The 13,005-nt window shown below is 38.4% G+C and overlaps 1 protein-coding gene across 1 annotated transcript in view; it reads left to right on the forward strand.

The window, feature by feature from the left end:
* LOC122803178 (angiotensin-converting enzyme 2-like) overlaps positions 1 to 13,005 on the forward strand; it is a 476,585-nt gene that overhangs the window by 120,148 nt on the left and 343,432 nt on the right. Inside the window, exons 5-6 of the mRNA XM_044072792.1 lie at positions 719 to 831; positions 12,222 to 12,330. Of these exons, the coding sequence (XP_043928727.1) occupies positions 719 to 831; positions 12,222 to 12,330 (222 nt within the window). The remainder of the gene's footprint in view (positions 1 to 718; positions 832 to 12,221; positions 12,331 to 13,005) is intronic.

Consider the following 13,005-nt stretch of genomic DNA (forward strand, 5'->3'; position numbering starts at 1 on the left):
TAATATTAAATTATTTATTTACCAGGAAAGTCCAATTGGGAACAAAGACAATTTTCAGTGGACGCTCAGGGAGAAATGCTCCAGACACATGTGTTTGTAACATGGGAGGAAACAGGAGCACCTGCAGAAAACTCACATGAATGGAGGGAGGACATGCAGACTCCACACAAAAGGCACCCCAGTCGAGAATCGAACCGGAGAACCTCTTGCTGTGAGGTAACAATGCTACTGCTGCACCACTGCACCGTCCAAGTATATTAAATAATGAAAAAAAAAAAAACAGCTTAACAAGCCAAATTAGCAGATTTCTTTATATACAGTGTAAGATGATGTCAGAACTTATTATACTAGTGGCCTAACTGGAAAGAGGTTGCTATTTCTATGCATGTATGATGAGTTTTGTGCTTTTCATTAATTGATCATTAGTTGTGTAATCTTTCATAAACCAAGATTTTGTTGCTTAAATAAATAACTAATTGAAATATAACTGTACACATATAATGGTCAGTGAGACTATAGCACAGAAATACTTTTTTAAAAGTATGTCAAATATGTTCAATCAAAAAAAAAGTACTGTTGATTGAACTGTTTTTCTTCATGAGAATGGTTTTGCATAGCTTTGTTGAACATTCATATATGTTATCTCACCATGCTGCTTATAATCAGTCTACAGGGTTTAAATTAATTGTAATTTTTTTTCTGTTCTTATTTATTGAAGGTTATTCAGATCTTGGTGATTACTGGAGAGCAAATTACCAAACCCATGAATCTGGGAAATATGCATACAGTCGTGATAATCTGCTTAGAGATGTTGAGGAGACTTTTAAACAGGTTATTTTTTGTTGTTTTTAATTAAAATGAACTCTGACTTCACACAGGGTTTATTTCTTTCACTAAATATTGTCTTGCCTGTGTATCTTCTTGGAATGGATGGGCAATATTACATATATTCACAATACAGGAGATGAATGAAATTGTATTGATTTCCTTTATGCCTGGAGGCTTTTGTTAGCCTTTGTTAAGTATAGGATGGATTCACAAATAAACGGTCAGAAAGGATGGTCTCAGTTTGGATTTGTCAAAAGCAGGTCATGCTTACTCAACCTAGTGGATTTTTTGAAAAGGTCACCAAAATAATGGATGATGGCAAAATGGTACACACCGCATACCTAGACCTGGCCAAAGCTTTTAATACAATTTCCCACTCAGGCATAGTAGAAAACTAAATAAACTGGCAATAACCCCTTGTGTCACCTACTGAATTGTCAACTAGTTCACAAATAGGATGCAGATAATCAAAACAGGGGTAGTTAACTCCACAAAGAGACCATTCATGAATGTAGTCCCCCAGGTCTCAGTGCTGGGGCTTCTCCTGTTTGTCACCTACTTTTCTGAAGTAAAGGCCAATACCAAAGTGCTCTGGCTGACTAAAGTTTAAAGATGACTGCAAGTTAGGAGCGGTCATTGAGTCCCCAAATAATGTAGCAATCCTGCAGGATGGTTTGTTTCAAATAAATAACTGGTGTCAAAATCATGGACTGAAGCTAAATCTGAAAAAATGCATTATTCTTTTATTATTGAAGTCATCAATCCCAGGGAACTACCACATTGACAATACGCCCCAAGAGCTGACTCAGTTGTTCAGGATTTTTGAACATATGTGCACAGTGCTCTAACTTTTGACCAACATGTGTTTCTTATTGTAAAATAATCCTACATTGCATAGCTTATAAACAATGGAATTATTTCCAGATCTAAGGACGTCATTGTCCTCCTCTACTCATGACTCATTAGGACAGTGATTCAATATAGTGCCTCCTTTGGCATGTATCTGTCCAGACACATGCAACAACAGGAGCACCCACAAAGATACCTTACTAACAGGATACAAAGTCTAAACTACATGTCTTACATTGACAGACTCAAAGCCCTGACACTAAACATGGTATGTGACAGGCTCCTAAGAGGTGACCTGTGTATGGCATACAAGACATCCCCCAACCCATTACTGATGGATTTACTGCACATTAGGAAAACAGATGGCATCATCCAGAAATACTCAGTCTATGGTTCTAAACCTGTTTTGAAACATCAGTAGAATGGTTTGGAGAGAAAGGCAGATCTTACAGAGGTTACTGTTGCCCTGGAACAGACTCCCCATCCATATAAAACAAAATTCATCCCTGTCCATGTTCAAGCACAACTTAGATCTATGGATGGGAAATATAAATTTTAACCCCAGGACTACTTCCTGTACTATTAATGGACAGAGGCAGCTTCTAAATGCTTTATTCCAATCATGGGTCCCTTCAAATTATCTATGGTATGATCCCAGTCATTTTCATTAGGAGTATTATATCAATTATTGACCATGGGATGGGTAAGGCCAATCTCTAACCAAATGGGATAGGTTATTTTAATTTATTTTATTCATTTTATTTGCAGTTTGTTTGCCAGGATAGTCCATTGGTCTGATAGAAGCCCATTTTCAATGGAGTCCTGGGGAGAAAAGCTCCAAAAATACAATGTACATAATAAACAAGTTATTAAAAATACAGAAGTACAGATAAAACACATGGTATTTGAGGGTGAAATTTAGTAAAAAAGAACTTATAAAAAAAATGTAAGTAATATTTACAAATATGTTAGTTCCTACAAAATGCAAACAGAAATTAAAAACAATAAGTAGATATTTACAAGTATATGTGTTCCTACTGAAGAAATATAACAGTACGGGCAAGGAATACATAGGTTGTATGAGGGTGATGTAATAGGAAAGTGAGCTAAGGCAGAGATGAGGAGAGAGGGAAGAGTTAGTGAAGGAAGAGTTGGGGAGGTAGATAGTTTAGTGTGGGGAGGGAAAGGACAGGGGGAGGGAGGGGGAGAGAATGTGAGTTTCTAAGGGAGTTTGTGTAAGATTGGAGCAGTAACATTCCCAATGGGATTTTAGGTGTGAGTGAAGCAAGGTTTTAAAGGAAGAGCAGCTGCCAGTGGTGGCAGTGAGCTCCAGAGGCATGCTAGACAGAAGGACAATAGATGTTTACCTGGTGGGTGGTAGGCATGCCAGACAGAAGGACAATAGATGTTTACCTGGTGGGTGGTGGGTTTGTGCAATTCAATCAGATTATGGGTGTTGGATCTCTGGAGTCTATCAGGTATGTGCATTTTAAAGGTGGAGGCAAGGGAGGGTGCAGAGAGAGGGACTGAAGATGAGTTTGTGAGCTTGGGTGAGTTGAGTGTAGGTAAGACAATTGGGCAACTCTAGCCAATTCAGTTTGTCAATGGCAATACAGTGATGGGTGGAGGATCTGTAGCCTATGGCAAATTTGGAAATGTTGTTGTAACAGAAGGAGAGTTTTGTCTTGAGGGAAGATTGTAGGTTATTAATGAGTGGGGCACCATATAACAGAGAAGGGATGAGGTGTGTGGTAGAGAGAACCAACTTGATAGAGGGAGGGAGGTAGCGATTGTGGTGGTAGAGCATACCAAGTTTCTGGTGTGTTTTTTTTATATTTATTTGTAGGCGGGTATCAGACTTAAGCTGATTACCAATGAGGACACCTAGTAGTTTTGCACTGGATACTATTTCAAGAGGTGTATTGTTCTGACTGGTGAGGGTGAAGGAGTTTTTTCTATGGTGGTGGTTTTAGAAGGGGTAAATATCATAAGTTTAGTTTCTGATGCATTAAGTGCTAGGTGATTACCTAACATCCATTGTTCAGTAGAAGAGAAGGCGTGCTGGGTTAATTTTATAAGAGTTAAGGTTGCAGAACAGATGATTGTTGCATCATCAGCGTATTGGATACGTTTTGCATTGGGGATGGTATGGTGGAAGTCATTTATGAAAATATTGGACAGTAGGGGACCTATTATGGAACCTTGGGGTACACCTGAGGGAGTACTGAGGAATGGGGAGGTGGCTTTTTCCATTTGACTGCTTGTTGCCTATTAGAGAGATAACTAGTAAACCAGTTGATAGAGGAAAGGGATACATTTAGTTTAGAGAGTTTAGTTAGGAGAAGATTGTGAGAGATAGTATCGAAAGCCTTAGAATGGTCTAGGAGGAGGAGGAGGGTAGACATAATACAGCCAGAGTCACAGGCTTTGTTAATAGTTTCTATGAAGGAGAGCAGACCGGTGCTAGTGCTATGGCCAGGCCTGAATCCGTGTTGTGTGAGAGTTAGTAGGTGGTTATCTATGAGACAGGGTAAATGTTGCAGATGGATACATTTTTCAAGCAGTTTAGAGATGGGGATAAGATGGCGATAGGTCAAAAATTAGGGATATTGTTATTGTTGCCCCTTTTATGAAGGGGAATAATAAAATATTTTTCCCAAAGTTGGGGTACATAGCCTTCTTTGATTGATTGATTTATTAGAATGAAGATTGGGAAGGCAATGGCTTCTGTAGCTGTCTTTAGAAAGTTAGAGGGAATATTATCAGGGGAGTGGAGCATGGTTTAAGTTCCGTAGAAGTTTTGTTATAGTAGACATAGGGATGGGATTTGTACAGAAGGGAGGGGGGTTGGGAGGAGGAAACATTAGAGGAGGAGGATGAGATAGAGGAGATAGTGGTTTGGATATAGGATTGTTAGTGAAGGACGATGTTAGTTTGGTTATGGAATCAATGAAGAAAAAGTTAAATTGGGTGGCTAAGTCCATGTCGGAGGCATTCAGATTAGGGCAGGGATTTTCTTTTCTGCCTGGATTTAAGAGAGGGGTGATTCCATCCCAGAGTTTTTTAGGGGTTGTCTTGTGATTGTTTTGGAGTACGGAGTAATAGGATTTGTGGTCTGATATAATACGTTTTTTTTACTTTATTTCGAAGAATTTTATATTCATTAAGGGTGATGGGATTTTTATTTTTCTGGTAGCGTTTCCAAGCTTTTGCCTCAGAGGCACATGACTGCTAAGGTATCTTTGGTTAACCAAGGGACAGAGTTACTTTTTATTCTTTTTGGTTTCGGGGGGGCAAAGCTGTATAAAAGGTTTAAGAATGTTGTACTGAAGTAGATAATGGCATTTTCTAAGGACAGAGTTTTTAGTGGGTTCCATTTTATATGCTTTAGTGAGTTTGAGAAGGCATTAGGGTTGACATTTTTTTAGGGAGCATGTGGAGATGTAGGTATGAAATAGTTGTACACTGGAGGGAAGGCAATGAGCAAAAGTGGGAAGTTGATCACTGAATGAGTTGGGGAGGGTACCACTATCAGAGATGTAAAGAGGGTGAGAGATCAGAATCCAGTCAAGGGTGCTTCTAGAGGAGAAGTCCTTGGAAGGTCTGGTTGTGGAATTGATTAGTTGGGAGAAGTTATAGAGGTTTATATTTAGGGAGTTTGTAGGAGATTGAATGGTGGCCCAGTTAATATTTATGTCACCCAGGATTATAGCCTCATTGGTAATATTGTTGGAGAACCAGAAAAGAATATCTTCGAGGATTGGGACATTGTCTCCAGGAGGGATATAGAGAATAACTATGCATATAAGTTTATGTGTATTTACCTGAACTAGGGCTGGAATATGTTCAGCATTAGTGAATTGGGGAACATGTTTTGTGTAGGGAATAACTGAGAAAGAGGATGAGTAGAGGAGAGCGACTCCACTACCTTTTTTATGTATTCTGTCTTTTCTAATGATACAGTAGTTGGGTGGTATTATTTCAGAGTATTTTATATGAGGTTTCAGCCAAGTTTCGGAGATGGACAGGATATCTGGCCGATTGTGAAGAAGCCATGCATGGAGGTTAGGGATTTTGTTGCATATACTTTGAACATTTAGTGCTGAGAAAAGGAGGGAATTTCCTACTGAGGGTGGGGGTGGGGCGGTAAGATTGAGGGGGGAGTGGGGCCAGGGTTAGGGTGAATGTTGCCTGAGAGAAGGATGGTAATAACTTGGCAAATTTGAAAAAAAGAGGTGTTTAGACTGCTTATTATCTAGTTTGAGGGTTACTTGCTTTGTAGAAGTAGAGCTAATTAGGGTGGGAGCAGGGTATTTGTAGGTAGGTTTAAGTTTCTAGGGGAAAAATAGACAGTTGTTGAAAAAGTATAGATAGGGGGATATGAAGGTTGAAGAGTGTACGTATTGTATGGTAAATGAACTTGTATGAAAAGGGGGAGAGTGACAGGCATTAAGGGGCCTGGTGAGATAGGTTAGACAGGATAAGGTCAGAAGATGAAGAAGTATTTTATAAATGAGGCAGGTTTTGTAAGAATAATGGTTAATTAGATTTTGAGCTGGGAGGGAATAACTGAGTTGAGTGGGTAGGGGTGTGGGCTGTAGCAAGTATGGGTAGAATTTGTGGAGTGGTCAGGGGGAGGGATAGATTAGCAGGGGTGGGTTGGAAGAATTTATTAAGGGTGGGGCTGGGATGGGGGATCAGATGAGCCTATGGTGCTGGGATGGGGTGGGTGTGGTCTTGTGGCTTTAAGTGTAGAGGTAGTGGGAGCAGGTGAAATCTGGGGGCTGGGTAGGGGAGCAGAATGAGTAGAGACAAGGAGAAGGAGACAGACTAGCCAGTAAAAACTATCAGTGAAACAGAGAGCAAGCTTAGAGGTAAGGAGGCTCAGGATTAAGGCACTGATAGACTACGTGTGTAAAGTAGGGAGAAGCAGGGAATTTACAGGGGGTAGAAGCTAAAACAGGGCAGTAGCTGATTAACAAAAAAGTTTCTGTATCTTTTAATGTAAAATGGAAAGGTTGGTAGTGGCCAAACTGAGTAATTGCAAGGATGGGCCACGAGGAGTGGGAAGGAGCTGGAGAGTTAAGGGGGACTAAGGTCCATGGTAGGCTGCTAGTGAGCACTCACTGAGTTAAAGTACAACAGTAGTAAGGTATGAGGTATTTGTTATAATAGGGTACATACACATTGTAGTTAGTTCTTGGGGGAGGTAGAATGGTTACAGTAAGCACTGCAGGATCCCCTTAGGAAGTTCTTTCAAGGGCGGGAAGCCAGGATACTGTGTAGAACAGTGGGAGATACCTAGGGTGGTTGAGACACCGCAAAAGCAAACTGCAAAGGAAAGGAATAAAAAAAAACAATTATTAATAAGGTTACAATATATCAGCTAGTAGAAGGGGGAATAAGTCTTCAGTTAGATAGTTTTGTTTGAATGGTAGTGGGTAGCCAAGAGATGGGTTTGAAGTGAGGGTGATTGCATACAGGAACACTGGAATTGGGAGAGATTATGGGGAGGCTACAAGCACTAAATTAGTTGGGTACCTGGAACACAGATAACAGTACAGTGCAACAGCAATAAAAATCTGAACATAGATAGTGAATCACAGTTCTATGAAAGCAACATTCAGGAACAAGCAAAAATGGCAGTTGAATTTTACAAATATATCAGCAGTTGAGGTTTAAGCCCAGAAAGGGGTAGCAGCTACAGTTCAATGAATGAAATGCAGTTGAATGTTGCAAATGTCCCAGCAGATAATAGGTTCATAGTTTAGTACTAAGCTAACTGCCCTTGCGAGCCATTTTAAGCCTAGCCAATTATCCCTTGTGAGACTCAAACCCTGCACCTTGTGTTTGTAAGGCAAACACCTTAGCCATTAAGCCACCCTCCCAATGTTTGAAAACACAGAATGGGGCAGCAGTTACAGCACTTGATTGTTTCACTTATATCAACAGTAAGTATGTAAACCCAGCAGTTACAGATAAAAAAAAAAAAAAAACGCAACACTCAAGAACGAGTAATTGTAGTTTGAAATCGTACAAGTAAAACAGCACTTAAAATATTAAACATAGAATAGAGCAGGAGTTCCAGTTCACTTAATTGGGACATGCAGTAACAGCCAGTACAAACAGAGAAAGAGCCACTACTAATTATTAAAGGACTCGGAAACCAAGCCTACATCATATATTTTTCACTTAAAATATTAAACATAGGATAGGGCAGTAGTTGCAGTTCACTTAATTGGGATACACAGTGGCAGCCAGTACAAACAATGGAAATTATTAAAGGACTCGGAAATCGAGCTTACAGTACAAACAGCGAAAAAGCCGCAACTAATTATTCAAGCACAAAAAGGGACATTAACTAGGCTTAAAATGGCTCACAAAGGCAGCTAGCCCAGTATGTACCTATGAACCTGTGAATCTATGAAATGCCACAGCATTCAGCCTTTACACTTGCATGCATCTGAAATGCAGCTCATAAAACAGTGCGAACTATGTTTTTGCCGAGTGTAAACAAATGTTACTCAGCACATTTAACATTACATACTGAACATCTCATTTTTGAAAACACAAATAAGCTGTGACTGCCACCAATAAAATGAAATCCAAATAAGCAGAGCATCTAAGATTGAACAGTTGCACAGAGAGGGAAGTTAGTCATAGCCATAAAACAAATATATTTGCTAAGGGTCTTGTGTCTGCAAATTTACATACCATGGGTCTAAAACAAGACCACTGATAGACAATCAACATTGCCATAGACAGTAAAAATGTAGACAGTAGTGAATTAGACCATGAATCATTCTCATAGAACTGAGTAGAAAGGGTGACACTTGCAGAAATCTGAAAAATATGATGATTCTGTATAGCTCTTGAAATGTGATTTTGGAGGGGATATCCCACCAGAGGATAAGACATCTACAGCACTGTGCCTCTTGGCCACAGGCATCTTTGAAAGGTCTACTTCTGACACTATGGAAATATTATATGTCTACATAAAGCATTTTTAATACTTTCCTGGTGTAACAGGTAAAGAAGTACATCCAATTCACACAAAGCCATCTTGGTAGGTGTTCTACCACACAGGCCTTTGGCAGAATTGCTGATATGCCTTCAGTGCTTGGCCACATGGCTATGCATTTGTGTATACTCATGAACAAACACATCTTATTGGCAGAGGTACAGCAAACAAAAGGACACTATAATATCATCTGTAAGTTTCTGGCCAGTACTGATGACATAGTTGCAAATATCAACATGACAATGTACTTGATGCATGCATCTGGAAGATAAATGGCCTCTGCAATGCATTCATAAATAAGAATATATATAGCAGACACCTGAATCAGAATCACAAACAGTACTGATAACAATACCCAGGAAGCCATGTAAAACAGAAGACTGATACAAACATGATCATTTTCCATTACAGAAGATGCTGAATATACTCTGTCACCACGATTGTTGACAGTGCAGTCTTGAAAATGTCCAGAGCCTGTATAATGCTGAAGATGTAAATGGCCAGTTGAAGTAATCTTTCTGCAGTCTTGACCCATCAGGACACAACAGCAGTCCCAGCACTATTATGATCTTTCTGATAGATCACAACAGGGTAGTCCCAGGAAAGCCACTTAAATTGCCTTGATGCAGTGAAGCTGATACAGCAGTCTTCAATGTGGGAAATACCAGCAAATGTCACATGCTGATGTACATCCCCCCCATTAACATCAGGGCACATACGTTGCGTCCGCGCAACAGAAGAAAATAGCTAGCCCACCCCATCCTCCCCTCATACTTCCTTGTGTGCTCTGTGTCATCATGTATATCAACACCATGTCAATGCAGCCACATACTGGCAAAAACTATCCCCTACCCAATAAATACCCAGTACTGATGAGATAAACCAAGGGAAAGACCGAACAAAAGAAGCACCTGGTCTGTATTGAACACTTTCTGGACAGGGACATCAAGAAGTATCAGGCTTTATTAATCCAGCAAAACAGAACAGGGAAGGTACAGTATGAGAACTTGTATGCAGGACACACAGCAGCAAATATGCTTTTTGTTGGTAAATGCTATGTGTACCTGATATAGCAGCATGCCGTATGGACAAATGAAGAACAAAACATAACAATACAGCCAAAACATGGATGAACATGCATGTTTTCAAACAAACACATACACACCAGTTCAAGCATATGCAGCCATATGATCCATATCTGTAAATATTTACACAGAACCATCACAGGCATGCTGTGTACACTGGAGCAGTCCACAGAACAGTAAACAATGAGTCTGTGTACTTGATGCCTCACCATCTGTACATTACAGTCAGTCATGCATAAGTAGTCAAGTGGGGGGTGAATTTCCCTATTTTTGGGCCTCCCCCTATTATGTCAGGCTTTGTCAGATTTTTTTGAGCTAAGAGGTTGAGAGGTATGATTAGCAATAATTCAGCCTAGTTATATATTCATCCAAACCAATGGGTAAGAAGGTCTCCCAGAAAAACTATTCAGTAAAACTCCAAGAAGGACCCAGCTAAGCATACAAATAAAATGTACTTTTATACATATTCAGCTACACAGGAATGTTACCATTTACAGGAAAACTGTTAACATCACTACAAAGTCAAATTCTAAGCAGGATGACACCATGCTTATACAGTACACGGAAGAGTAGAGTGACCATTACAGAAATTCACCACCAAAGATTTTATTCAATAAAGTACTTTTAGTGCTTAAATAAATAAAAAAAAATATTGCAAAAATATTCTATAAAGCTAAAGGTTTGGGCCAAGTACCCACCTGTACATATCACTTTGACCATGAGATGAATTAATTAGTGAAGAAAGTCTGAACAGTACGACTTAGGCTCAAATACTGCCATACATCTCAACCTCTTAGTGCAAGAATTCTGGACAAAGCCAAAATTAATTGGGGGACAAAGGCCTAAAATCAGGGACAGATTTTAAATATCATTGTTATCATTGTTAAACTTAGAAAATTGCTAGAATAAAAGGTTTTGCATTAGCACACATTTTTGGATGGATATGAAATCTTCAACTCATATGGCTTTCATTACTTAATGACTTCAAACGTCAGTGTTTTGTCAGAAAACCACAAATTTTAAGATAAGGAGACCAATGATATGAGGAAAAAATCTGGACATATAGCAAAATTCTGGCCATTTGAGAGATATGGCTACAGGTGTTACACTGCATTTTGGGTAATTACTTAGTCATCCACAGTCTTCCATCATTTTTTTGTAAAATAAATTTAGACGCATGCCAAACACCCTTATGAAGATATACATTAGTTATGGACTGTCATATACTTGAATGAAAATGGTTTCTCAGAGGTAGGTTTTGTGAACTCAGACTTGATAAAAAGCGACACTGGTGAAGATACAAATTAAGTAGTGGCTTTGTCAATTATCTCAGTATGATGTCATCTTTTCTAGTCCTTGTTACATAAACATATTCAGCAATGTCATATTTTTGCTTTTCATTGGAAGTGGAATGCAGAAATCATAGTTAAGGCTGTGTAGTCAACAAAGTAATATATTTTCCTTGATTAACTTTACTAAGGGGTACAACTAACGTCATTCATGGAGTCTAATGTGATAAGAAAGATCAAGACCAGCAGCTTAGATTTTTAATGTTGCTAGTAAAAATACCAGAAAACCTGGAACTTGGACTGCCCGAGTGCTGACAAAGAATGGGATCGTCGTGGAATTTAGCTTTGAAACCGCAGCAGTCATTTATCACAGTCTTTATTTTTTCTCATTTTTGTTTTCTTTATTGGGTGTTCTATACCTAGAATCTTCTTTAACACACACACTGTGTGTGTGTGTGTGTGTGTGTGTGTGTGTGTGTGTCTGTGTCTTTCTGTGCACTAAAAATTATAATACAGTCATGATGGTGACCAGAAGCTACACTTAAAACTAATGGAGAAAATATCTGGTTTTCTCTGGTTTTCATTTCACAAAAATGGAATGTCATTTTTTAATGAAAAAATGATATTGTTGATCAAGAGAAAAAATATATATTCCCTACCCCTTTAAACCTTGTGTGACATCCTATTTTACTATAATAAATGATTATGGTCTTTATTTTTGCCAACTGCCTCGTACTTTCTCATTCTATTAATGACACATTTTTAAACACTATTGCTTCAGTTTAGCTCCGATGCAAGAGAACATTCTACATTGACAAAGACTTGTTTAAATCAAAATGTGTGTATTTATTAAATTAATAATCTCTGTATTATAATAATTGCAATTCACTTTGTGCCATATTTCACTTCAATGCGTTTATCTGACTGACTGAGCCCATAAGAGAAATATGGGATATACTAATTTAGTGTCCTTCATTGTTTTTAGTGGAATAGTATAACAACTCAAGAGGTACAGTCATTTTTGTTTTAGTCTCTGATTCAAAGGTCAATGAATTAGTGGATTATTAAAGAGTAAATAAATTATGTTAAAAATCTACAACCATATTCAATGCATTCATTGTATGCCACTTTTAATTTTTTATGTTTCAGATCCAGCCATTGTACAGAGAACTACATGCCTATATTAGAGCAAAGTTATATGAAGTATACGGTTCAGAACATATTAGTCTATCTGGGGGACTTCCTGCACATTTATTAGGTAAATATCTATAAATATTCTATAGTCATTATTCTGCATCTGGAAATCAGATTAATAAACTTATATGCACATCATTTGTGTGTTAAACCATCTCTGATGGTCTGTGAATCAAGTAATCTATGTGTGCATTATATTGAAATGTACAACTGGAAGTATTTGGTGCCAGATGTTGACTTACATTAGAGACGGACTACAACAGTACGGTAGGAGTTTTGTTTCTGCTTTTGAGAGAAGGAAAGGGAGAGAAATTTGGAACTGGCATATATGATATGCCATTGAAATGTATTTCTAGTTTGAATCTTAGCTGTACATTAAACAAGAGATAAAGGTATCCAAAAATGCACCTAGGTACTTTACATACTTTATCAAACAAACTGTATAGTTTTTAGACAAGTGCTTGCTGGATCAAGGATACTCCAGTTTTCTGTTATTTGTAGTGAAAAGTGTCATATAGAGATTTTGAACAGAACAAACCTGAGAGAGATAACAAAGACTTGCTGAATGTTGAATATAAAATGCTGCAAAGAAGATCCTAAGCTAGTTAAGACCATAGGCTATGGTCTGCCAGGAATGTGTTGCAAGCTATTTATTTAGGTAAAGGGAGAAACGTAAGAGAGTGCTATAGAAGGAGGGTGTATGTCTAAAAATGTTAGTGTGTCAGATTAGCAAAGACTG

Source organism: Protopterus annectens, chromosome 5.part1 (assembly GCF_019279795.1).
Source record: "Protopterus annectens isolate FY-2018-M chromosome 5.part1, PAN1.0, whole genome shotgun sequence".
NCBI classification, from domain to species: Eukaryota; Metazoa; Chordata; order Ceratodontiformes; family Protopteridae; genus Protopterus; species Protopterus annectens.